The 27,413-nt window shown below is 39.3% G+C and overlaps 1 protein-coding gene across 1 annotated transcript in view; it reads left to right on the top strand.

Annotated features, from left to right (window-relative positions):
* Positions 1 to 27,413, top strand: part of MACROD2 (mono-ADP ribosylhydrolase 2) — a gene marked incomplete at both ends in the record, with an annotated part of 889,218 nt that overhangs the window by 264,623 nt on the left and 597,182 nt on the right. The window contains one exon of the mRNA XM_080615786.1: positions 10,836 to 10,952. Coding sequence (XP_080471912.1) covers positions 10,836 to 10,952 — 117 coding nt within the window. The remainder of the gene's footprint in view (positions 1 to 10,835; positions 10,953 to 27,413) is intronic.

Below are 27,413 nucleotides of genomic sequence, written 5' to 3'. Positions count from 1 at the left end.
ACTGCAAGCAAAAGAATACCTCCTTGTTGATACTCGGTCTTACTCCTTTGTACATTTCAGCTGCTGCCCTAATTCAGTCCCTAGAATCCTTGTGGTTTTTTTAAGTCCCCTTTGAAGTGTGTCCAGAAATGCACATACTCTACTTTTGTAACTAACCTTTCCTCTTGTTACTTTCTTCACCTACCTAGTTGCAGGTAACTCATCACTTAAACCTGCATGAAGATTCAGTGCTGTCATAGTCAAGCTGAACCCATATGGGTTAGAAGAGATGACTAGAAAACAAACAAATAAATTGCTTATAAAATGTGTTTAGAATATAATATTTGAAGCCATAAGTAACAAAGGCTTTTATCTTGGCAGACTTTCCCTTCTTTCTGTTGCAAGATTTTTCAGGGAAGAGGAGCTATTCACCTTGCATCATGTATCTCCTTCATCTGCAGGCTCAGGGTCTTCTCCCATGTTTTCTCAAAAGCTTTAATGTATTCTTTTATTCTAGCAGTGATGTATAGTGTTTCTGGTGATTGGTGCACTCAGTAGCTGAAGAGAAACGTCCCATTCTCCTGTGTCTGGTTGAGTTATACTCAGTTAGAAGTCATATTTTGCTACAGAAGCTTTCAGGCTTTATATCCACAAAGACCTATGTGAGAATGCCTTTCTTTCCATGTTCTCTGTAAAGAGGAGGTCTTAGATCACTTTCCATTGCATTTCAGTGAGGAAAATGTGGTTAAATTTTTCCCTATTCCTTTAAAACTCTTAGGAATGACATGCCAATGGCCTGTTGGGCTGTGAGGATGCACCACAGTTACAAGGCTTCCTTTTACATAGTCGTTTTACAATTAGTACTTGGCAGCCTGCTCCATCTAAATCCTTGACCTGTGCCTGTCAACTGCTAGCTGATCATACAGAAGAAATGTGTATAATCACTGTGTGATGACTGCTTAATATCTGCATTCCAAATATGCAGATACTTATTCTGGCTTAATACAAGTCATCTGCCGTGTCAGGCCCATGCACTTGGTAGTTTTGAAATGTTTGCGAGTTATGGAGCTTGCCACTGCAAGTCTCTTGTCTTTTCATGGAGAGCCCTATAATGCTGAAACCTACAGAGAAGGAAAAGATGGTATTACAAAGAAAGCAGCTCTTGAAGAGAGAGGAAGTGCTTGTCTGTATGTGTTGTAAATGGGCAAAAAACTAAGCAGAACTGCTTCCTTAAAGACTTTGCAGTGTTTTTTTCTCTGTTATCTTCTCCTAGGTTAACGGCATGCTTTTACTCGAAATAATCTGCAGTATTTATTTCCTTGCTAATGCTGCTGTCCACATTACAGAGAGGACTGCACAGAATCGTAAGATACAAATCCAAATACTTGTGTCAGTCTGAAAAGCTCACAAAACACTCAGAAAAGCACCCAAGAAAAAGGCATGTCCAGAGTGATGCAGAAAAGACATCTTGCTCAGGTCTGGCTTTTGCCAGTACTGAAGGGTCGGAAGAAGCACTGATGGAAGCACTGGTAACTTCTTTCTCTGATCTTGCCCTCTTCTTTTAAGCGTTTCCATTGGTCATTGTCTGAGATGGGTTGCTGAGACAGATGGACAGTGGGTCTTACCAGTGAGTCTTATCCATTTCTGTGTTCTTTATTTGATTTACATTTACAGCATCTGAACATTTGTAAATCACTTTTTTTTTGTAATAAAATCTGAGTTTCATTGACCTTTCAGGCATATTTTTTATCTTCTTAGGTACTTGTTTCTTTACTATTTCTCTGAATTTAACTTAATGTTTCCAAACAGCACAGGAGGAAAATTAGACTGTAGTTCTGTGAACTAGACAGAGATTGATATGTAGTAGCTTAACTTCATCCATAGCTTAATAGCCATGGTGAGAAAAGAGAGTTTCAGTGAGATTTTAAAAGCAATAATATTGTTATTTACTGTGATTTTCTCCTGTGCTTGAGGGAGGAAGCACGAAGATGCTTGTTTAAGAACAGAAGCAAGTGAAGGAGCTGAAGGAGGCTGACATCTTGGTCCAGGCGTAGGTGGCCATTGACTTTTCTGTGTGGAACTAGAAAGAAATGTTAAGCAGAAGCTACTTTGCAGAGGGCTAGGAAAAGTTCTGGTGTCATCTCCCTAAACATTTACATCATTTAAGTTCAAGGTGTAAAACCCCAATGGGTAGGTTAAAGCTTGACTAACTGACTTTCATTTCTATCCCTAAACTGGGTAGTGCAGTGTGTAGCTAACCCTTCCCTGTTTCCTGCCGTTTCAGAGGAACACAGCTACAACTTTTTTCACATGGTCTTAATCTGTTCCACACTTTATGTTTTTAGTGGTCTTAGGAAGAGGCTCTGATGCCCGAAGTTGGACTTCAGAGTTGTTTTCTTGGTGAAGAATGAGAGTCCTGTAATAATAGCAGGCTGACATGAACAGAAATCCAGGACAAAGTAGGCACCCCAGCAGTGAAATACAGATAGGCCTTTCTGTCCTTGCAGTCTTCTGTCCTTCCAGCTGTGGTATTCAGCTGGAAATGAAGCACTGTGACTGCCCAGAAGGCTGAGGAAAGGATTTTGGAGTCAAAGACCTATTTCTTCAGGATGATACCACATTAAAAAACCACACAGCTTCTTAATAGTCAGTTTGGGAAGCTGGGGGAGCACTTGGGATGAATGTGAGCTGAGTTTAGTTTAATAGCATAGAATAGTCTGAAATTTCACCAGACTTCAGCTTATCCCTTCACTCAAGAAACAATAATAACATGTAATTTTTGTGCTTGCTGCAGTGAGGTATTTATGGCTTTGCTGTCTCATTTCCATCTGTAGAAGAAGAGTGTGGTTGTGTCAGGTGTTTCAACACTAACACAATTAAAAGGAAGTGAACAGTTCCTCCGCACATGCCTTAACGTCAGCATTTTGAACTGGGAAAAACTGGAAAAATACTATTGGAGCCTCTCCTAGTTCTTTTTCCCCAGCCAAAAGTGTGACATTCAGAGAGGTTTATCAGACCCATGTTTCCCTGAGCCCTTATGCTGCTTGAGTGGGCTGACAAAAGCGTGAATCCTATTGACATTATAACTGTCCACAACTGGAGTGGAGCAGTCGGAGACTTGAGAAGGATGATGTCCTGAGCACAAAATAAAGCAAACACTTTCTTTATAGGTTAATCATTAATGGAAGGTATTTACCAATTACCTTTGCTAACGTGACAGAGCAACTTTTACTTGGCTTTTCCTGTATTTTTAATAGGAGTTTCTGATATCCCAAGATACTTGACTAAAATAAAAGAATCTGCCAAAATGTGTAAGTTTACTATTGTTTTGTGGTTTTGTCAAAGAAAGAATGGTTGGTTGTGTGCAAGTAATGTAGAACACTTAAAATTTAACAGGTCCATGGGTAAGTGAGCTTTATTTGGAATCATTGTTGACTTCTTAATTTCCATATGTCTTTTTGCCAGCGTATAGCATGGACATTGATTATATTGGATCTTTCAGCTGCTTTTGTTAATGCTTGAATGTGAACTGCATCCAGATTAAGGGCAGCCTTCTCTTAAACAACCAGTAGGTTTTAAAATTTAATTCCCAGCACTTTTCACCATGGAAGGCAATAACTGGTGGGGTTTAATCCTAAATGTCAGCTAAGCAGTATTCTAGAATACAAGTTTCTCATGTATGACTTTACAACAAGGCTTACACGTACCATTGTTATGAGTAGTTTTATTCCTTGCAGTTTGTACTGGAATAATAGTTTTATTACATCTTATTATTACTTTTCATTAAACTCTCTCTGCAGCAGGGTTTAGTGGTTGGAGCTGGGGGGACCCAGAGTTTTAATTCTGGGTGCGGTGAGTCCCCTTGTGCAGCCGCAGGATGTTGATTCTTAAATAAAGATAGACACTATCTAGAGAATGGGAACTGACACATAAGGGGATTGGCAGCTTAAGGATCAAGACTTTCAGCTCTCAGTTTTGTCTTGATTTAATGTGGGTGTAGGCACTAAGAATTTCTGCAAATAAGAATATTTAAGGAACTATAAACTTAGATTGTCTGGGATGAAACATGAACCTAATTCAGTGAAAGAGCCATCTCCAAGTAAATGGTTCATCTGTGGTTTTTTTTTTTCCCTAAATGGAGAATTTTAAGGCTAAAGCAGATCATGCTTTTAAACTCTTGGAGATCTTGGCCAGAAAGCACTGTATAAATGCGAAGTATTTAAAATTAATTATGTTGGAGGCCTATAAACCAGTGCATTGATTAAAAATCTTCAGTTCATTAAACTTCCCAATGGCAGAGGCCATCTCTGTAATATAAACTGCTGCTGCTAGCAGCGGCGGCCGACTGGCATCTGTGTTCTAATCTTCTTGAAGATCCCACCTTTGTTGATTAGACCAGCAGCTGTTGTCTCTTGCTGGGCGCGATTTATTTCCCCTTGACATCAGTCTCAGAGGTGCAGTTGCAACTTCGGCAGCGCTTGATTCCAGTGAACTTCCTAGAGGTGCTTTACCACTTTCGTAGAATGAGGTTGCTTTTGGATGTGTGTTGGTTTTTTGGGTGGGTTTTGGGGTTTTGGTGGGGGGCTTTGGGAAGCGTTTGGGATTTTTTTTGTCATTTTGTGGTTTCGAACCGCCTCCCCTTCTGATTTCCACACATGTCCTTGAATGGGTGTTTCTGAAAGGTCCGCAAGGACTGAGGGCATGTATAGAAGTGTGCTGCAGTCTAGGCAAAACAGCTTCCTTTTCCGTGTCCCTAGAAATATATGTGATAGAATGACATTTTCCTGTTTTTATTCCCTCCTGGCATTTGCCATGTGGAAGAACAGCACCGCTTCATAGATAATTCATGCACAATTTGCTTTCTTAAATAAGTAAGTCTCCTGAATTTCCTAGTGAAAACAAGACATTAAAATCTGGAAAAGCACCAGAGAACAGGAATTACTATGAAAAAAGAATTATGTAGATTCTTGGGATAGAATATGTATCACGTGATAGAATGTTTATCATGTGATAAATCTGCATATGTTGTTTACATCGTGACTTCCATTTATCCAGACTCATGCACAAGGTCACAAAAGAAATTTGGGCCTTATTATTCCTGGGGGGAATTGTATTTTTTTGCTGTGGTGTTTGATTACCTTCCCCTCTTTTATTACCATCTGCACCGCAAGGCTAGTTTTGCTGAGGTGATTTTTTTCTCCTAAGCAGCATCCCATGATACCTTTAATTCTGTGTTTCCTGCACTTTTGCTTCATTTGCAATTTTAAGAGATTTTCTATAAGAAATAAATTTATTCTATACCGTAGATCACTAAATTAGCCAGTTTTTACTGCATAACCTTAACCCTTCTGGAGAACAAACACAGTTGCGTTACCGTAAATCACACAAGAAAGGACTTAATCTGTTCGCATCCTTTAGTGTGCAGTGAGAAAGATATCAAGTATCTCTGTATTTTTGTTAAACACACTGGTTTGAGTACGCTGTCATTTTGTCTATAAGTTTTATTTTGATATTTGATTTTGTCCATGCATTTTAAGCAATTCTTTTCAGGTGACTTCTTTCTGCAACCGATACCATTGGCTGCAGTAGCTTTGGGAAGAGTTTTTCTTCATTACTGGCTTCTGCTGAATTGTTGGGAGAACAGAACTCTGTCCCTAGTGGCTCTTAAAACTTATGGATGCATGGAATGAGATTGCTAATATTATTTTTAGTGAAAAAATGTGGAGTATTATTTTTAATAGCTTTATGCAAGCATCAACTGCCTGAACTGTAGAGCTGAATCTGAAGCTCCTTGAGCCATTCTTCAGCCCTCAAAATGTAGTTCGTGTATGTGGGTCTTCAAAACTAGGAAACATCTTCCACAAGCTTGTCCAGCCAAGCCACAGTGAGACAGTAAATACAGAAACCCTATTTGTGTGGGCTCTCCATACGTGACAGTGCACTCCAAACAGGATCACATTTCAGAGATAAGTCAGCGTGCTCAAGTCTTTGTAGTCATCTGAAAGCAAAAGTGTTGTGTGCTTTTTCAAAGCATTTGTTGCACCTTGGGGTAGGTGGTGGGGAGCGTCAGGCAGCCTGGCAGCTTCCTTGCTGGCAGAGGAATGCAGAAGAGAAGAGGGACCATCCAGTGGGTATTTGCCACCTCACTGATGGCTCCGGGCAGGACTCTATCTGTATTAATGCTATCAAAATTCCTTAGAAATAGCTTGGTTTATAAGCATGAAACTCATATCAAGAAGCACAGTATCAATAGGGGTGCTTAGCAGCCCTGACTTTAGTACCTTCAAGTGTTACCAGTACTTAGAAGTGCCAAATTATGACCGTGCAGACCAGAGATGGGATTTCTTGTCAGTTAAGATTGATAGTTTTGTCTGTGGAATTGTCCCACATCTTTCTCATAGCTGTGAAATGACAGGTCACTTGTGTGTGTAAATGACCCAAAGTATATATGTGATTTCCATAAACCTAGACAGGGAGGCAGCCTGTAGAAAAGAGGCATACTGAAAAGCAGAGTGACAGCTTCAAAGTAAAGCAACATTCTTCACTGGTTGTAGAAAACAGTGGTAATGCATGATTCCTTATCACTGCCACGTGATGCAAGCCAGATTTGACCATAAGTGCCTGGCTTTTCCAGCCTGTTACACAAAGAAATTCCAGGGAAGGAGCAGTGGGATATGGTTTAACGTTTTCCAAATATGTTTTCAAAAATGCAGATGAGCATCTCTCAAACTGATGATAGAGATGAAGTATCTGGAACCATTGCATCAAAGATTCTTCACTTTCCTATAGAAGTAATTTGGCAGCATACCACTACTATCAAGTGAATCTCTTCCTCCTTACGACACAATGACAATATATCTTTGGCCATCATTGTTCCCTCCTGAGGTTGTTGCCGTTATCTGTAATTTCCATAAAATTTCCATGCTAACAATGCTCACACTTCCATTACTAGTCAGTGCACACTTCCAGAAAGCAAAATATCTCACACAAATGTTTTGTGCATGCCCATTCCATGGCTTTTTTGTTATGAATTAATACAGCTAAGACATGTTTTAGCAGAGCCTGAAGTCTCTTATTTAGATCTGCTAATCTACTCTACCATTGCAAATATTCTTCTTTATGTTATGCAGAGTGCTCATATTTGGCAATACATTTCACTGCTTGGCTCTTTGCTTTAAGAATTATCAAACTTGTGTGATAGATTGTATATATTATTTGTTTCTAGCATGGTTTATTGAGTTGTATTAAATGGAAAATGCATACAGATGCCAGAGGTCATCTCTGCTCAAGTATTTAATAATATATGGTAGAAAAAAAGAGGTTATTCAGAAAATTGGGGGTGGCTTGGTGTTTGCTTTTTCAGGGTTTTTTTGAGTTTTCTTCTGGTGGTGGTTTCCCCCCAACTCTTTCATTCTTCTGTGTCATCAGGCACTGAAGTGTATCAAATGCTAATGTCTACATTTCCATCTATGCCTGTCTGAAGTATTCAATCATTTTCTGTTATGCCACCTTTATAAGGGAAATATGCACGTCTACTTGTTTGGTTTTGGCAAATGTCTTCCGTTTTCCTTGTCACATGTCAAAACTGGTTCTGGTTAAATTGATTTTCCTCCATTAAGAATTCAATTTTTTTTCAATTATGGTTTCATCTTTCTGGAGGCTGCTTCCATTATAAAGACTGGACATGGACCTGTGTGGAACCAGCTCCAGGAAACTAGTGATAGGCCGTCTGTATTGTAGCTGGATGTGTATTAAGAGCATGATTCCGTCGTGAGATGGTTTAGTGATGGGGAGCAGTGTTGCCCATCCCAGCTGTTCTGGCACTTGGTATGCTGACATATTAGGGATGGTAATACATTGCAGATTTAGAAGTGGCAAGCCTGGGTTTCCATTTCCCTGCCAGAGGCAGTGGTTTCTTTTTGCAGGTTCTGCTGTTTGGCTGAGCTCTGAGCTGGACTTGTGTTAAAGGGAACTGAAGAAGCGATTGATTTGTCCAGATGAGTTGGTGGAGAGGGCACCTGAACAAATCATTGTACAGACTCTGCTCAGGGAGGGTGCCTGTTTGTTAGGGACAAGAAGGATCTCAGGGGTGGAAATGATTGATCCGCTGCCAAGGGAATAATTGCATGGACTTGAGCCCTTGTCCAGGTGACAGACTTCTTCCTCTGTAAAGAATCCTGCAGAAAGTGCCAGTCCTAAGCATCAGTGCTATTTTTACGTTAATGTCTCAGGAAATATTAATGTTGGTAAAGATTGTGGTGGTGCTGGTGCTCATAAAAATATACTTGAGGTTTCAACGCACTCTGGTTTACTTATCCTGCTTGGTTTGGAAAAGCATTTAGTAATTAAGTTAAAATAATTAAATCGGACATTCTGAGCACAGGATAGATTTCAGGCATTCTTTTTTCCCCTCGAGGTTACAAAGTGTTGTTCTTGCATTAGCATCTTGGAGTGTGTTAAGCAGAGATTTTGGGGAAGTTATAAACAAAAGTTCAGCTAAGGTGGAGGAAGAAGACACAATGTCTTGGCACAGAGATTGCCTGATGTGCTTACGGCTGATGGCATCTACTTTCGTTGCAACAAGAGCATTTTAGAAAGTGTCATTAAAAGTGCAAATTCACATGATTCTGTAATTATCTTTCTGTTTAATAGAAAGTATTTCAAAAACTAGTGGCACCGTGTTCAAGGTGAGTATGGAGCATTACAGTGGACCACTTTGCCAGTTTCACTGTGGCATCTGAGTATTAACTCTGGCACAGAACACCTCAGAAAAGGCAATCGGTTTTATTTCACACTTAGTAGAAGGGGGCTTCATTCAGATAAAGATATTGTCTGCCCTTCCCCTTGAGGGAGATACTCAACACCTTGCAAAACCAGCCTTGACCTTAATGCAGCAATGCTAGTCACCATTTCCTTTGCAGGTTGTTCTGCTGACAGGCAGCATACGCAACAAAACGACCACACACTTATTGTGTAGCATGTACATTTTATTAAACAAGAACACTAAAGCGAATAAGCACACTAAAGAAAACAAGCACACTGATGTGAATTGGGTATATATATCTATATAGTAAATAAGTACAATAAAGCAAATCATATATATATTTTATATATATATATAAGTACAGAGGAAAATGAGCAATGCATCAAATCATTACAGCATAAAGAGAACAGAGACCAAGAAGAAATACATTACAAATTATCACTGAATCAACATCCAGGCCCACAGTTCAAGCTGGGAAGCCCTGTTGTAGGCGATGCTGGGAGTCTGAGGTAATTGGGAAAATTCCTGTGTGGTGCATCTACCCATAGGTGAGTCTTCAGATTCAGCTAAAAGAGGCTCCTGCTTTTATACCCTTATAAAAACAAGGTTTTATGCCAAATCTCTGATTGTTTACTTGTGGGTCCATGCAGTTTCTCATGGTCTCACTGTTGTCCACGCTGGGAGCATTGGCCGGGCGCCCTGGTGTGGCCAAGTATGAAGGTCATAGGACAGCTGCACACCTCTGTTTTCCTGCCTTTTTCCACCAAACAGTCACTATGAACATAAACTTATATACTCTACCAAATGCACTTTGACAAAAACATACTTTGTTATGTCTCGTAGTCATGAGAGGGAATCAGCTCTCAGCTAGGTTGCCATTCACTTCGCAGGTCCACAAAACAGCTTGGGGTGAGATGGTTGCCCAGTCTCCCTGCATCCCAGTACCAGGGCAGTGAATGGCTGGTAGGCAAGCAGAGTGCCCAAGCCTTGTATTACTCAAACCTTGCTACGCTAGCCCATAGAAACCTACACAGTTTATGGGCATCTGTAAAAAACACATCTATGCTTGGCTTTCCAAACCTTTTCTGGTTTAATTGCTTCAAATGTATTGTTGGATACTGCTGTAACCTTGAACTGGTTAAATCTGAAATAAAATCTGAACTAAATATTGAACTATATGAATACAGAATCTTCCTTTCTTGTGTCCAGAAGTATTTGTTTAGCCTTTCTTCGAGCTTCTTTTACCTTTTTTAAATTGATCCTGTTTCTCATAGTTGAACTTCATCATTGCTGCTGACTTAGGGCCTTACTGCAGTTAACTTGTTCATTCACACAGGATTTCCCTTATTTGTTTCCCTTTTCTGAACTTTTTGCCATAGTTACAGTAAATGATGTCTTTGATTGCATGTTGAGAGGGCAGAAATGCTGTGCCAGCAGCCATTTTTTATTCTTTGCCGCTGCTACTATTCTTTTGCTGGCTCCCAAGAGTAATAAGATCTATGCACTCTACTAATTTTCTTGCATACGTAGCTGCAATTGCAACCTTCAGTAATTATTATTTCATTAACTCCAAGGTATTGTGTGAATAATGCAGAATTAAAGAAATGGAAAAAAGGTCAAACCAAGGTCTTTTATAGATTTCAAATCCATAAGCATTGGATTGGATTTTTGTATAAGGCATTAATAGGATGGTGACATTAAGTAGTCTGCTTAATTGTAGAAGTATCAGAGGTGTGTAGTAAAAGAGAGGCTTGCATTTAGCTGGGGATCAAACTTGTTTTCATAGCTTTTCGTGAGACTTTCTTAGAGCCTTGAATAAGACCCTTTTCTAACACTGAAATCTTAATTCTGCTTTAGCTCTTCTAGGTGTTTGCAGTTAACAGAAGTTGACTAAATATCATTTCTTTGATAAGCACATGGACTAATTCTGGCAGAAAAGAAGTTTGTGTGTATCTGCATATCTGCTTATAGATGAGTAGGTCTGCGCTGGGAATGCGAGCACAAGCAGTAAAGGTTTGTGACTGTGTATTAGTGTGAAGGCAACAGAAAGACTGGCTTTTAATAAACGACAGTTTCTGGGTTTCCTTTGCAGTGGATGGCTGCATACACAGAGCTGCCGGGCCCTGCTTAGTTGCTGAATGCCGCAACCTGAGTGGCTGTGAGACTGGACAAGCAAAAATCACGTGTGGATATGACCTACCTGCAAAATGTAAGTCAAGGCTCTCTCAGCGGTTTCGTCTTGTTCTAAGCACGTGGAGCTGGTATGCAGGCTTTATTTCCCTGTAGTCCAATTCAACAAGGTATTCATTTAACAAAATTAGCAGTGGGACTTAATTAAGGATGTTCTGTAATAATGTCTTCCCCTCAAAGCAATTCAGGCTTTTCTAAATGATTATTTCACCTATGTTATCCGATGAAAACCTTCATGTCTCTAAAATATAAAGCATCTTTCACGTTTATTTTTCACAAGCCAAAACGTGTCATTTCATATGCATAATAAAAGATTGGAAATGCTTTATGAAGTATGAACAAAATATACATTACCATATTTAAGTTCCACGGAGAGAGTTTTGGGAAATGTTGCATATTTCATGTTCTTCATGCAGATTCCTTGATTATGAATACTTTGAGAGCCGAGGAGATCAAAGTGATGTATTGTGTTTTCAGCTGCTACGTAGAGGCTGATTGGCAATTACTGGGAAGGCATCTGTCACACTTTAACATTCGACAGCGTGCAGCTCAGTGCCGAAATGTTTTTGCACTTTGAAAGTGGAATTGTCATAATTCCCATCCTTTTTAAAACAGGAAGTTGGCTATTTGACCTTGTTGTGTAGATGTTGAGCTTGCCTTGGAAAAAATTAACATGCTGACAGCACAGTGCTTGGCCAATCCACTATGTACGAACGAACGGTAGGAAACCTGTGCAAGTTAGGATCTTACAGAATAGTATGTTAAGATGTGGTGATACAAATACCAGGAAAGCATTACAAACAGCAGAGAACTGGAATTCAAGCTCTCTCTCTTTTTATTTGCAGTCTGCACTAGAAATGTGGCTCATTCAGAAATATTTAGATCTGTTTTCTCAATTTGCTTTACATGTTTTTCAGGTAAAGTCAAATGCCTGCTACAGTACCAGGTGGCTTTTTAGGTTCCTGTGGCCCTTGGTGCCTTAGGTAAAGAAGAAAACTGTGTTCCCAGTCATTTGTTGGCACCTTCTATGATGATGATGAGAGCCACCAATTATTTCCTTGACAGTGCTAATTGCTATGTATGGGAAAACTTTGCTATATTTCATACAGAGCTTCACCACATATTAATGATTATTTATGAAAGGTTATTTGGACTCGAGGTCAGGGAAACTGTTGATGAAGGTTCAATGTCATAGTTATGTTGGGTTTGTATATGGCCAAAAACTTCACCAGAGTCCTGTAAAACGGGTAGCATTGATAGATAACACACTGTCATTTACTCTGCTGGGGATTTTTGATGTTTAATTCTTCCCCTTCAACAAAAAAATATCTTGTGAGGGACAGAAAAGCTGCTCATCCGCAGGTGCATAATTCATCCCATGTGTTTTAATGAGAGAAATGAAATACAAGGCATCAAAGCAACGAGCACTGAACTGTGTTCGAAAGAGAAAGGGTCATGTCTGAGGCATGGCCTCCTTTTACATTTTATAGTAGTTTAATGGGTCTTGCTTAAGTTAGGTTTGTAGAACAGGATCCTGTCTGAAGACTGTAGGGATTTTTTTTTTTGTGCTTTATGTAGGAATAATAAAACAATGAGAAAACCCATTATCACTAGCAGTTGGAAATAAAACCTGTAACCAGACATAGTGAAAAGTCAATATTCTGCTTAATCAATATGCCTAGAAATTGAAATTGCATCAAAGACATGTCTGTTTGGATTTGATCATGCATCAACATGGGGGGGAAGGACACGTTAACTGACAAACAGGCACGGGGAGGTTAGTGTACAGTTTGCATGCAGAAGTTGAGAACTGGATGCTCCTGATTTCTTAGATTTTTTCCCTAAAACATGCTTGTGTTCACCAACTTGTTTTGTTTTACTTTTCCCTTTAGAAGCTTTTGGTTGTAGGCTCATTAAATTATTTTACCTTTTAGACCATTCGTCTGAAAGTGATCAGCCAACCAAGACTTTGTTTTCCTATTTTAAAAGCTATAGAGGCACTGGATATCTTTGGTCACTCTGTGTCACTTTTGTCACAGCAGTATAATTTAACCGTGAAAACTATTTTACATCTGAGTTGTGTGATGAGAGCAGCAACATGATGGGAGGTCTGGACTTCCCCGTGCAGTTGCGCTGTGGTGCAGTTTTGTGTGTCAGCAGTTTGTTGAAGGTTATAGGTGAATGGATAACTGCCAGCTTTCACAATGAATTTGCTTTTCACTTATCTGTTTGTATGTAGGAGACCAGCTACAATAATCCATTAACAGTTTGAGTAATGCAATGATTATTTGGTTGTCTGCCCTTCTCATGATTGTAGTTGGATGAATAATGATAGTAAATGGGAAGTGTATTTCCTAGCATGATGAATTATTTTTTTTTTGTTGTTATTTAACTGAATTGCACAATGTTACAATTGCATTTCCTGCCCCTGGGATTTTCCTATCTCTAGTTCTTCATCCTGAAATGCTTTCCTTGGAAGCAGTTTGCTGAAATCAGCAAAGCTGCTCTGGGATGGAGCCACCTACATGTGTACTGTACGAAGCAGGGCTTGGGCTTAAGCTGAGGGCTCCATGTTAAAGAAGATTTAGTATTCAAAGATCATGCAGCATATTGCTTTGTTTTCTAGACTTCTTGGAGGAAGCTGGAATTAAATTTGGCACTTGAAGGGAAGCTATGCTTTGTCAGGAAGCTGGTAGTTGATAAATAAAAAACACTGGCAATCTCCTTTATGATCTATGTATTTTTATTGAATACTTTTCTGTGTTTACTTAGGTTAAATAAGAACAGGTCTGATAAACAGTTGCTTTGCAGAGTAAGATTGAAAAGTAGTTTCTGACTGAAAAATGCAAAGGTTTAGGGTCTAGGCTGGCTTTCCGTGGTTTGTTCTCGTTGCAGCAGAGTTGGAGGAGTTTGTGAAATACACAAGTAACAGTGCTTGGGGGGAGAACAGATAAAGTAGTCCATAATTTTCTTCATTGTTTTATTCTAATAGTGTGAACAGAGCAAGATTACCATGTGTATAGCCTAGAGATGGTGCTATATGAACTTTTCAAGATACATATTTTTGAATGCCAAAAAATAGTCTGTATGAAAATAGAAGGGAAATCAAACTGAGTTTTCTAATTACCAGTTAATGTAACATTCAGTACAGTTTTACAGAAGTCAGTGTAATCACCATCTGCCTTCTGTGCTTTAAAGGCCTACACAAAGCCCCCCCCAAATGCCAACTGAGTTATTTGGTGAATACATAATTTGGTTGATGTCATCTATTGTTGTTTTTCAGCATACACCTAAACAGGCACCCAAGTTTTCATTGCACTTTGGAGGGCTGGAAAAGGCAGTGCGTTTTGCTCTGAGATGTTTTCCTTTAGTGCTCTCCCAGAGCCGTCATCAATTACTTAACTTCTGTACTTCCTATTGTTGTTCCTTTTAAAGAAAGGCTCATTCTAAATATTGTACAACTGGTCTTCAAACATTGAGCAGTACTCTGATACTGTCATGCTTTAAATAACGGATAAACTGTGTCTGTTTAAATGCTGTACAAATGCTTGTTTTCTTTCGCGTTTGATTAATAGTCTCAGTTGGCTCTAGTGGCAGAAAATGGTCTGAATGTAAATTGTGTTTATGGCTGGAACCAAGGGTCCATAACAACCTCATGGCTTGTTATCTGCTTGCAGAGGTTCACTATAAAAAAAGACCCTGTCAGAACCCATTAGAAAATACACTCCCATTCTGCAAGGTATTTAACGGGCTTAAATCCAGTTGAAGATGTGGTGACAGCATCCAGCACAGGTAAGTGGTGCCCCAGCCTTGGCAGGAAAGGACCCTCAAACTAACTTTTTCTATTATTACTATTTCTAGTAATAGTTTATTTCTTGTTCTGAAAAATGTTTGAGAATAAAACCCCTAAACCTAGGAAAATAAAATCTTACAGCCTCTAATATGGGATAGAGCCAACCATGGGTAAATTAAATCTGAAAGGTGGACTTTCAGTAGCGGTACCTTGCTGGAAATGCTAGGCAGTTTCTAATGCATTGGTTTATGTTGTTAATAAATCTGTAATATATGGAATAAAGTTTTCTGCTTGTCTGGATATTTTTAGTACTTCAAGCAATATCCTTTAGGAAGTAGCATATATAACATAGTCTTCTGGTCCAGAGTCACTGTGTAGATCAGTCTGGAGTCATAATGTGAATGTGCTCTCAAAGACAGTTCCTGCTGTGAAATAAGTAGTTAGGAGGAGTGCTAGTATTAAGCACAGTAGGAGGAATCAGCCTTTAAATTTGTTTAATCAGATTAAAAAGTGGAGATTAAAAAGTAGAGATTAAAAAGCGTGCTTCCATTATAGACATAATTTTCTGTATTTAAAAGATGACTATTTGGAGGGTGTTAGTTTAAAGTGAGGCTGTAAGGGTAGTGATTTTAAATCTCTCCTTTATTTTCTTGGAGATTGCTTGCAGAGCTGTAGTTAAAAGGTTGATTATGCAGAATTGGAACTCCAAACCTCGACTCCAGTACACCAAAACTGATCAGTTGGAAAAATGGGGCATAATATTCAAGTGTATTATGTGAATTTCCAGGATTCAGCAAAGAACTTTCTTTGTTTCCTTACTTTTAAAACCTTGGTTGGTATAATAATGCATAAACTTTGTTTCAAGCAATTTAAATTTATGATATGCGAGTCTCAAACAGATACTTCCTTCTGCATGGTTCTGATGTGCAGAAGAACATTATCTTTGCATGATTGTTCAGTTTGCTACCTTCCTATTTGCTTTGGGAAGAGGCAAGTCTGCAAATTGGAAAGGAAGGCATTAGAAGTGAGCAGTATGTGAACAAGAGAGGATTGCTTACAGAAGACACGCTTGGCTACTTAGTCCCAGTTGGTCAAGGTCCCTGATCTTCTCTCACAATTGCTTTTAAGTGTTAAAAGTAAAAACTTCAAGTGAGAAGTGGAAAAGATGCATAACAAGACGGGAGTTTGATGCAGTTTCAGTTAAAAAATGCTGCTGATAAGCATAGGGTGACACAATCTTTAATATAATTGAAGCTTCATAAATGCTTTGATAGTTTTCCAGGAGGGATGTCGCTATACTCTTTGTCTTGGCTGGGTAACGTCGTGTTATTGTCGGTATTGTGCCCAAACTGCGTGACACCTACTGGAAAAAGCCAGAAAAAGCGAGGAAAAGCCAGAAAAAGCTCTAAATGGGGGTTTCCTGAAACAGCACTGAGCTGCAGCAGCTCTTTGCAATCCCTTTTTTTTTGTATTTCTGAGATCTTTAGCATTGCTTCAATATTTAAATTTCAAATGAAGCAAAGCAAGTTAATATTAATCAAAGGTCCGTGACCCCTTGTTCTTCAGTGGGACTTTTGTTGTTAAGATTTCTTTGGGAAAGGATTTTTTCTGGTTAACAAAGCCACTTACTACGTGTTTGTGTGTTTTTCTCCTGAGTTGTGTCGAGGTTTCATATGGGTTTTTTTTATAAGCTCAATTTATATATTTTATGACCGTTTTGAAAATAAACGCAGTGATGTCTTTAGTGTGTTTTAATTTGGCCTTATTGTCTCCAGTCATCTTAATGACCTGCTGTATTCACCATTAATAATAGCATACTTTGTATATGCTGTAAATGTGTTGGAAGGGAAATATTAATGATTACTTCTTTGGTCCTAAAACCTGCTTAGATTTTAGAGGGGGTTTTATTGTATATTGTAAAGCTTTATGGCTTGTCTCTCCCTTATGCACAACCCCCCCCCCATACACACAAGAAGGGGAGAAGGTAGGACTCATGGGCAATGGTGGGGAATGCATTTATCAACTTCAACTAAAGAAGTTAAAACATCTGCTGCTCTTCCAAGTCTGCTCAGGGTCTGTCATCAGTCTGGGTAGAAAAGGGACAAGTGCTGTAGCTACCAGTTGAAATGTGGGATTATGAATCAGCAGAACTCTTCCTTCATGACAGTAGATGGTCTTTGTCCTTGGATTTGAGCCTAGCTCGTGTACATTTTTTAACGGATAGATTCTTTAAAACTTAATTTGTGAATGGACCAGAGTGTCAGTGTCAGCATTTGTCAGTGCTCTCTGTAGTGTCATGCTATGGCGTGACTGCTTGTGGCATGTACTGCTGGAAACCGTCATTTCACATCAGATTGTTCAGTTAACAAATGTATGCGTTGTGGCTAACGGAAATGTTTTACTATTGATCCTCACTGCTAAATCTAAATCCTCCTCTTCTGGGCACCACTTGATACAACCTGGTCATTTAACACTGAACTCCATCCAGGTATGGAGTGGGCATGGACATAATTAAGTGGAGGACTGAACTTTTTTGCTCAGTAATTGGGCCCACCGTTGGCTTGCAGTGTGTGTGTTAATACAGTGTAATGTCAGGAGGTAGAAACTTGATGCCATGAATCTCCCTCCCTGGCCTGATTCCTGTAATTCTGTACATCTGCGGCTTCTGTAAAGGTCCAAGTCTTGGTGTTACTGAACGCAGTTACAGAATGGAGTTTACAGTGCAATGTGCCGGTGACTGCTACCCATGCTGTTTGGTACCGCTGTTCCCTGGCGTCAGCATCCAGTGAGCTGGGATTCACTCTCTGGATACCCCCTTGATGAAACAGAGAGTAAGTTGCAAGGTGTAAACACTTTCCTAGTGCTTGATTTATGTGCAAGGTGCTATTTAAAATGTCTCCTGATTCAGTGAAAAACAATTTCCACTGGAATATTCCTTTCCACACTGGCAGTGTATAGTCATTCCTCAGGCATGCTGGCACTGGCGAAGGGTGTTGTGCCCTTAAGGCTGATATATTTTATTTCCTCCATACTTGGATGTAGTTGGTCCTTTTTACTCAAATAATAATAATAAAAAATGCAAAGTCTAAAGCATAGCATGAAAATAAACAGAATTCTGGTCACTACAGTCAGCTGACAAGGAAAAGGGGTTATAATGCGTTATAATGGAGATGTTTATGCTCCTTTAACTGCAGAGGTTGCTGCTGCTCCCACTCTAATACATTCCCTCAGTAGCCGAAGCCTACGCTGCGTACTTGAAAAATTAATCTTTGATGCATGAGATTTTGTCTGCCTGAATTTTGCTTGTCTCATTTTAAATGGTGATAGAAATTGCTTACTGTAGTAAAACACAACATTAACCTCATAGTGGGTTGGCACTTTGTGATTTATGCCGGTTTAGTCTGAAAAATATGCAGCCTGTCTCCCAAACCTGGATTTAGCTTATAAAATATGTTGTCACAGGCTTGGGGCTTGAATTGGAACACTAACTGCTGATCCTCCATCTCCCTAGGGTAGGAAAAAGGTTTAAAATTGTAACCTCTTGGAGGCCATTAACTTCATATCATTTCTTTAGATTAATAATAATTATGTTATTGTAGCTGGAATGCTTCAAAAACAGTACAGCCTAATTTTCTTTCTTGCAAGCAAAGTATAGGATTCCTTTTTGCGCTGAATCTGCATATTCCTCAGCCAAAAATACAACAAATTATTTGCAAATGGAAATAATCAGATTGTAGGTAATAAATAAGGACACAGCTATTTTCATTCGACTATTCTGAAGTAAAGCAAGAGGAATACTACAGATGTGAAAGGAGCTGTTTTGAGTTGCCTTCACTCACCCACAAACCTCGCTCCTTACTTAAGGTTTAATGCTGCTAATTTCGTGTTTATTTATTCTGATTATATTTTTCACAGATGAAAGCTGGGGACTATTTCAAGTTATTTACCTGTAATCTAATTCCTTTAGACCACTCTAAGAAAGGGATAGGATGGGAAGGTTCTGTAAAATGGTTTTATGAAGATCTTTGTTTCACTGAGCAGAGGAATCTTGAGGCCGTTGCACATAAACTGTGTACACAGACCAAAACATGGTTTTTGGTGAAACATTTCTCTTCAGGGAGAAGACATCAGGTGTGAGACTGCAGGGCCTAAATAATGTTTTAATTACTATAAGGAAGAATCTAAATACTGATTAACCAGATAGTAATAGTAAAAAAAAAAAGTATTATTTTACATGCTAAAGATGCTGTTTCGCTGCTGGTGAAAAAACCGCCATCATCCAGCATGTTTTGCCTTCAAGCATAAAATTACACAGTTTTTGTTTGTTGTTGTTGTGCAGAACTGGAAATTTATTAGAAATTAGGTTTTTTATTAATTTCTTTTTAGATTTCATAGATTCTTTCATTATGATTTTTTGGTATTTGTGATTTTTCAATGATGTTTATGAAGATTCTTGAGTTATCATCAGTGCTCTTGTATAAACCCAAATGACAGAGGGGATACATTTACATTACTCCGTATCTGTAGCTATACATCCATTTATCTATATGTGTGTCTGTATTTTCTCTGTGCCTGCTAGTCATTATTATTTACACCACTGCGGGACGTGCAAATGTTCTACCACTTAATCTCTTCTGGATAGATGTCAGTGTCTTTTGGGTTAATTAGATGATAAGAAAAAATAGTTTCTAGATGAGATGATTTTTGGCCAATGCTCAGGGAAGAAACATTAATTTTTAGTGGTTGTAGCACGGGGCTCTTAGCTTGCTGGATTAGGGCTAAAGATTCCCTGTTGGGAATACAGAGGAACTTGGAAATGCATCATCTACAGAGCACAGCACTCACTCTGATCTGGGCTTTGCACCTTTCTGTGTGGCTTTGAATGTTAACAAAACAACAGATGCTAACAAAAAGATCCAGCAGTACTCTGACTGATGAGAGTTCTAGGAGCAGGTTTAGGAGGCCAGTGTACGAAAGCAAGATACAGTACTTCCAGTGTAAACTTTTTTATAGCTGTTTCTCCCCACATGCTGGTTTGTAGGTGAGTGTAATTTGTATAATATAATTTACTCAGTAAGAAGCCAGCAGAAAGTGTTAATTAAACAACTGTCACCTACTTTAAATTACATCTTCTTGCATACACTTTCTTAGCTATTTGTCATGCCACAAATCTCTCTCCTGGCTTCTTGGGAAAGTGAGTTATACTGAATTCCCTTTAACCTCAGACACAGCGGTCTGAAATCTTTTATTTCTAGTAATGTATCAGAGAGATGGACAGAGAAATGTCTGACCACTGTAATGCTTCAACGTGGCAAAAAAGAATGTGTTTCACTGCGCCCTTCTAAGTATACTTCTATTTAGCTTTCAGTAAAAACAGTTGGTAGCTTTCCAAGGCTTTTCCAGGCTTATAAATACATAAATGCGTAAATGAGCAATGCTTTGCAACGCTAAAAATAACCCCTTTGATATCTAATTATATGTGTGTCTGCCTGGATCACATTTGTGTCTTTGCAACTTTTGTACTACTTTTTGGGTATGATCTTATAACACAATGTTTGCGTGAAACCTGTGGGTCGGTTTTGAGAAAGTAAGAATACAGTAAGGATATTGTTTAATATCTTGTTGCCTGCGTTGGGCTATAAACAGTGGGTCATCAAGAGTGTAAACTGTTTCAAGCACCCCTGAAGACAAAGGAGAAAACAGTTTCTCGTTGAAGCTTTTTGTTTGAACAGCCACATGAGTCATTTTTAATCCTCCAGTAGAACTGGGGAAACTCCGCACATGTTCTGTGTGAAACAGAGAGGGGAGAAAAAATCCTTGAGGCTTTGAGAGGTGTCATGGATAGCAAAAATAACATCATATAATACACTCTGAAAGCCCACAGTTTTGAAAATCACAATTCATTCAAGTACAGGATTGCATTTGTGTCAGGTGTAATCCTGTCAGAGGTATAATCTTGTTTAAACAACTTCTTTTTCCCCCTCAAAGTGGAGCAGAAATGTTTCCAGGGAAGACTGTTCATTTAGAATTAATTTGGTGTAATACAGCCCTATTCATGAGAAGCTGAAAGGGAAGTTAACACAAAATTGACTGGGGAGCCATGAATATTGTTGGATTTCTTTCAGTTTAGAGACCTGAACATAAAGATGCAAAACAGGTCATTTTAAATCAGAATCCTGCACTTGGCAATGAACAACAACTTCAGAACATGAGTTTTGGCTTTGAACAATTGGCCACAAGTAAAGAATAAAAATGCCTCCCCAGCACCGCCAGGATCCCTCCTTATTGCATGTTTTTTGACGGACATAAAAACTCCCTCTTGTTGTGATTTATTGTTAAAGAATATTTATTACATGTCTGCTTAGGGACTGTGTAAGTGGAGACTGCGTTTGACACAAGAGTTAGTTTGGCTGAAACCAGGGCAGCCAAGACTGATATTTCCCTTCAGATTACAAAAGAAAAACAAACCAAGACCAAAAAAAAAAAACCCAACCCCATAGATAAGAACAAAAAATCTTGTCTGGGGTAAAATGTTTGCAGTGGCTAGAGTTAAAATGCTTCCAGTATTGTCCTGGCCTAACTCATGCTCCTGAGTTAAATTAGCTCTTGTATGACACATCCACCACTTTGGCCTTTCTTGCATTGGCTGCTTTTGGCAAGGGGAAAGGTCCATCCAACACTCCCAACAGCAGTGTGAAAGAAAATCCGGATTGTGTTTGATCACCTGGAATTCTGGGAATAATGAGGGTAGAAGTAAAGCAAATTTGTATGCAGGTGTCCTCGCCATGGGGAATTCAAAGGAGTTAGTGAAGAGGAAGAAGTTCCATGTTGGAGGTCTGTGGATCTTGCAGATACATGGATGTCCTAATGCAGCTACAAATCCATGAGTCCTCTGTCTTTTTGGAACTTTAGTTATGCAATTGGGAGATTGTTTTTTTTTTTCTCTAAGTTCTGCAGACACTGTAATTTGTAACACTTCAGGATCTCTGAAAACCACAGTAAGGTTTCATCTTCTTTCCCCTTGCCTTTTCCTTGTTGATTTTAGACAATGCTTTATTTAGCTTTTCTACCAGATGGTTTTATCAAAAAGAGCAGTTAGTTCGTGGGTCAGAGAATCTCTTTTGATCATACACAGAAGGTGAGACTGGAAATGAGAGAGCACTTTTTTGTCCTTTTTTTTTCCTTTAGTAACAATATTTTAAGGGCACAATGACTGTGAATAAGAAATCAGGGCAGCGCAAATGAATAAATCCCCTGTACAGCAGATACAGCACGCTCTGAAAGGCAGTCCTCTATGGTGGGACAAGCTCTCACCTCATACCCCAAGGACCTTGGGGAACCTTTTTACACATGTTGTGATGCTCTTTGCTGTGTTGTGTTTCCTGGTATATGAAGATAATGTAGCTGTAGAGCTCCTGCTGCTGTCCTTTCCCAGGCAGCTCATGGCTGTGCTCATGTCTGCAGGATGCAGACTTTTAGCTCCTGTGTAACTCAAAGTAGACAGGGAGGTCGCCGTGATAGCAAGTTTCCAAATCTCCCTTAGGGTGACTGTGTTTTAATAGGAGAGGAACATAACTTTTTTCATGTTTTGGAGTATTCTGTGCTTAAGCAGTATTATTTGAATGAGTTCTACCTGTGGATGTGACTTTTGTATCGGAATGTCTCTTACCCACTGAGAACAACTGAGGGTATCAGTGGATTTCAGGTAACCCATTGAACCAGCATCAGTTGGTAATAACTTTCTGTCACTGCTATTCAGTGTCAGATTTGAAGCAGAAACATGTAAGTGAAGGACTGTACAACCCATTATCTGATCTAGTTCCTCATAAGAATCCTATTTTATTAGATAAATGGCAATTCCCATTAGACTCAGGTGTGGTGAGTCCCTGTCTTGTGGTTTTCCAGCAGCCGGCGGTGTGAGCAGCCTGAGATTTCGATGTATCACTGTATAGTGAAAGAACTGTTTCCTAATCTACCCGGTCTTTTAGGAGGTGAATTCAGTGTCTTTATGTGAAAGCTTTGAGCAGGGCCACCTGCATCGAGCCCTGCTCTGAAACAAGTGCCTCCAAGGTGGTCACCTCTCAGGAGTGCCCTTTTTGTCCACATGTGCAGTACATATGTTTGTTCTCCTCCCATATTTCCACATTATCCAAGCAGCCAAACATATCTCCGAGCCTATGAGAGTGGAATTCACTGTGTTTCTTTCATACTGGGTGTTGCTTTTAACTATTAGCTCCAGGCTATCTGTAATGGAAACCAGGGCTAATGCTCATTTGGATTATTATGTATTTTATTGGAGAAACTGCAATGGAGATGTGCTGTTGATGTTTGGAAAGCAATGTGTTTACCTACCAGTGTTTTAAAAAATAAAAAGCACCTCTATTGGCTTACAGTAGCTGGATGTTCAACAGCGGGAGCTGTGATTTGGCTCCAAGCCCAGCATCCATTATATCTTGCACCTTTAGCCTCCAAATTGATAAAATGGCAGGCATACAATTAACAGATTTAACTACAGTGTCTCTTCTCTAAATGCAGTGCCTGAAAATGTATTATCCCTCCCCTACCCCTGTGTTTTTCTGCTTCTTCAAAGTTCCCCCCCCCTTTCTACCACTCTCTGGGGCGGTCACTTTAGTGGTGATCTCTCCATATCGCTACTGTGTCTCTTCATAGACTGGCAGAGCATCCTCCGTCAGGTTAGTGCTGTCTCTCACCCTTGCTCAGATGTCTTTTCTTCTCCATTCATTGTCCAGCTTGCTTCTGTTTGATGTGAACTCTTTTGATTATTTTATTTTAGTGTTTACCTCTATTTCTTCCATCTACCTAATGAAAGGAACACTTCCTAGTACGCAGTTGGGTCTAAATCTTGGGTTTCATTAAAGTTTAAATGACAATTTAGGGTTCATTCCTACTAAACGTAAGAGAAGCATCTGAGTGTGGGCTATAAGGAGATGGAAAACCTATCATCACAGAAGCAAACCAGTCCTCTTTTATTAGGTATCTATGTAGCGAAGCTCAGGCATTTCCAGTTAATCTGGAAATGCTATTTTCTCGTCTAAACCATTATGTTAATCCAGGTTGTATTTAATTCACGATATGAGTTCAGTAACTGAAGCTATTTTATTTTTCATCTCGGTTTTGCACTTTGTTTTATTATACTCATTAAAAAGTTGATTAACATTTCTTTTTACTGCCTGAGGTGTAATGTGTGCAGTACTCTACATACAGGGAATACCCCTTCATTTTTAACAGTCACGACTGCTGAAGCATTGCGTGTGTATCATTGATCAAACCATACACGTTTTAAAATGCATGCCTTCTGCTTCCTTCCTATCAGATGTTGAGAAACGGTTGACTGCAATTTCTCAAAGTTGCAAGAACTAGTCTAAGCTTGCCTTCTGATCAAATAAAGTCTTAAGACATAATGGTTTATAACAGGCCAGACTATGATTAAACACATGGAGTTCTAACTTGTGAATACTTGACCAAATAAATGCCATAATCAACACGAATAGATGGCATGTGATGATTTGCTGGTGTGAAAATCCTCCTTTATGAAGGCATTTGTTACTTTCATGACATGAGTTTCATCTGTGATCAGGCTTGTAATATGCATAGTATCTGTAAAATCAAGTTTTGGTTTGGTTTCTAAAGAAACAGTGGCTTTTCAGATGGTTGGGTTTGGGGTCTTCATGAAGAATTATGTGTTCTGCTGGTGGGCTGAACAGATATTTCTTTACCTTGGCTACTGTAACATCACTCATGACTGATTATCCTATTGAAAACGTCTTGAGACTATGGTAAAGATCATGCTGTTCTCCCTTTTTTAAGTGATCATTGCCTTAGAAAGCTAGAGAGACATCTTTGTCTCTTAGCTTTTAGCCTGGAACAGCACACATTTCTTCAGTCGTTAAAATGTGAGGTTTCTGTCTAACTAAGGACTGTGAGAGCCTTTCTTTTATACATTTATGTTTGCAGGTATTCATTTGAGGGTAATTCCAAGTAAAAAGCAAGTCTCTTGTGGCACAGTGGATGTCTGCAGGTGCTCTGATCTGCTGTATCACTGTCTGGGAGATTTCACCTTCATGTTTAGGGATTTTATTTGGGCTAATCAGGATTGGCAACTCTGTGCAAATGAGATTGTAAATGAAGCTTGAAAGTGGAATTTATGTTAAGGACAATATTTGGATTACAGAGCCTGTGATATATTTATCAATCATTCCATTTTCCTCTTCCAGCTGAACACTCTTCAGCATTTTCATGTTTTGTTAAATTGTAGCACAAATTAAAAATATGTAAAAGAAATTGAGGTGGATCATTAGTAAATCCTGCTGGGGTTTTTTTTCAGTCATCCTTAATGCATTCAGGATATAATTGTAATGTACAGAGAATTCAATCATAGCTAACAAGTGGAGAAAGAGACGATTAAATCGGTTTTTCCTTCTTCATTTTGAAGGAAATTTTCTTGATAATAGTTTTCTGAAGGGAAGAAGCTGAAATTATGGGTCCCATTTATGTATCTCTTCTTTTAAGAACAGCAAGAGGTGTTATTAAATGCTACTTGCCCCTGAAATCCTTGCTAAACTCAGTGAAGTTGGCTGGAAAACTAACAGCACTTTGCCCTTTGTGAGTAGCTAGCTTATCGTTATGCGTCTGAAGACTTGTGGAATTTACTAAATGCTTTAAGGAATGAACGGGATATACTTTATGTGTACAAATTTTTATTTCCTTTTCTTTTATTGACATTACCTCAGTATGCAAGGTCAGTGAACCAGGCATAGAGTCACAGAATGGTTTGGGTTGGAAGGGACCTTAAAGCTCATCTACTTCCAGCCCCTTGCCACGGGCAGGGACACCTTCCACTAGAGCAGGTTGCTCCAAGCCCCTGTGTCCAACCTGGCCTTGAACACTGCCAGGGATGGGACAGCCACAGCTTCTCTGGGCACCCTGTGCCAGCGCCTCAGCACCCTCACAGGGAAGAATTTCTTCTGATATCTCATCTACCTCTTCCTTCTGTCAATTTAAAGCCATTCCCCCTTTTCCTATCCCTACATGCCCTTGTAAAAAGCCCATCTCCAGCTTTCTTGCTGGCACGGGCTCTCTCCCTTACTGCACCATGCTGGCAGAGCTGTGCTGTTCTCATAAGCACTCCCACTTCTCTTTCTTCAAGTTTCTACTTGACTAATGAAACGTTTGCATTGCTCTTTTGCCCAGTTCCTAACAATTCCCTGAGGAGCTGTTTTCACTTTCTGTAGAGCATTTACATTTTATCTTTGTAGGAGAGGAGTTTTCGCGTCTACTCTTTTTTCCACCCTAATGGGATTGATTTCGGAGTTACCTACACAACCATTCCGACATTCCTTTCTAAGTATAAACCTTCAAAATACATGGAACAGTGACCTTTACATATCGGAAGATTAGCTAAACTGGATAACAATGAAACTTAGTGAAGCAGGAATCCTCAAATGATGTGGAATGATTTTTTGAAGCTTATGTCAGTTTTGTTAGAGCTTTAATTTTACATTCCTGTACTTTTCAGATTACTTGACAATAGTGATCAAATAGTAGGTTGGACTTTTTCTGCTTAGACAAAGGAATGGAAGTAAAAGCAGTGCCTCACTTGAGAGGAATGGTGCTTATTGTTTGAGACTTCTGAGACCATGAAATTCCTGCTTGCCCGCTGTTAAAAATGTCACTTCAGCCTGAGCAAAATGGTGGTGGAAACTTTTTGCTTGGAAAGCGTTTTCAAGATCTTAATGTAGTTTGTGGGGGTTTTTGTGACATTTAAAAGCGATTGGTTAGGTTGCAGCAGTGGTACAGCGCCCAGTTATGCAAGCAGAGATTGGTTGTCTTTCTCTGGCTTGTGCCCTTTGTGCTGCGATGGTTACTGTAGAGTTCAGTGTGCCGTCTGGGGAAATCTGTTTTGATATTGTGGATGGCACTATGATTCTCTATGTTCATATAGCATATGGTCCTGTTCTTCAAATAAGGGAAGTCTTTAGAGAAGGAATTTTACAAGTACATAAATGAGCACAGATCTTCCCGGAGGATATGATTTCTGCCACTGAAATAGTGTTCCAAATTGTTTGGGTTTTTTTTTCCCCCCTCATTTTTTCTGGCCTTACCCCAGACATGGGGGATGTGTGTAATTCCAAAATTATGGAAAGAATAACATTCCGGATTGAAATGCCTTCCGCTGGGACAAAACAAACAGAAAGGTGGAATGCTGGAATTAAGGCTGGAATAGCTGAGAAGAAAGACGCTTTATTAAGAGATGTATGATTTTGAAGGTATTAATTCCTTGCAGCTTGAGCTGTCGTGTTTAAGACTGCTTCCTACAGTAGAGCATAGGAAGTTTCCAATTCAGGTTGTCAACACAGAGTAAACAGTCAAAATAAAATTGCCCTACGTGAATCATTGTCCTGAGGATTTGAAAGAACATAGTGTTACTGAGTTGGGTTATTTTCTCAGTAGGGAAAGCAAACTTGCCTTCCCAAGACTTATCTGTCACTTCCTAAATGCCTTATTCAAAGCCATGCATATATTTTCATTTGTTTGTGATAGGCATAGAAGTGAGAAGTCCCCATTCATCCCTACTGCTCTCAACACAATATCTAATGAGGTTGACAGGTCTTGTAATTTGTTTGCTGCTTCTATTCTTTCCTTTCTTTTTCTGCAATTCACAAAAGA

This window comes from Psittacula echo (genome assembly GCF_963264785.1).
Source record: "Psittacula echo genome assembly, chromosome: 4".
NCBI lineage: Eukaryota > Metazoa > Chordata > Aves > Psittaciformes > Psittacidae > Psittacula > Psittacula echo.
This window is presented reverse-complemented; position numbering and strand designations above follow the sequence as displayed.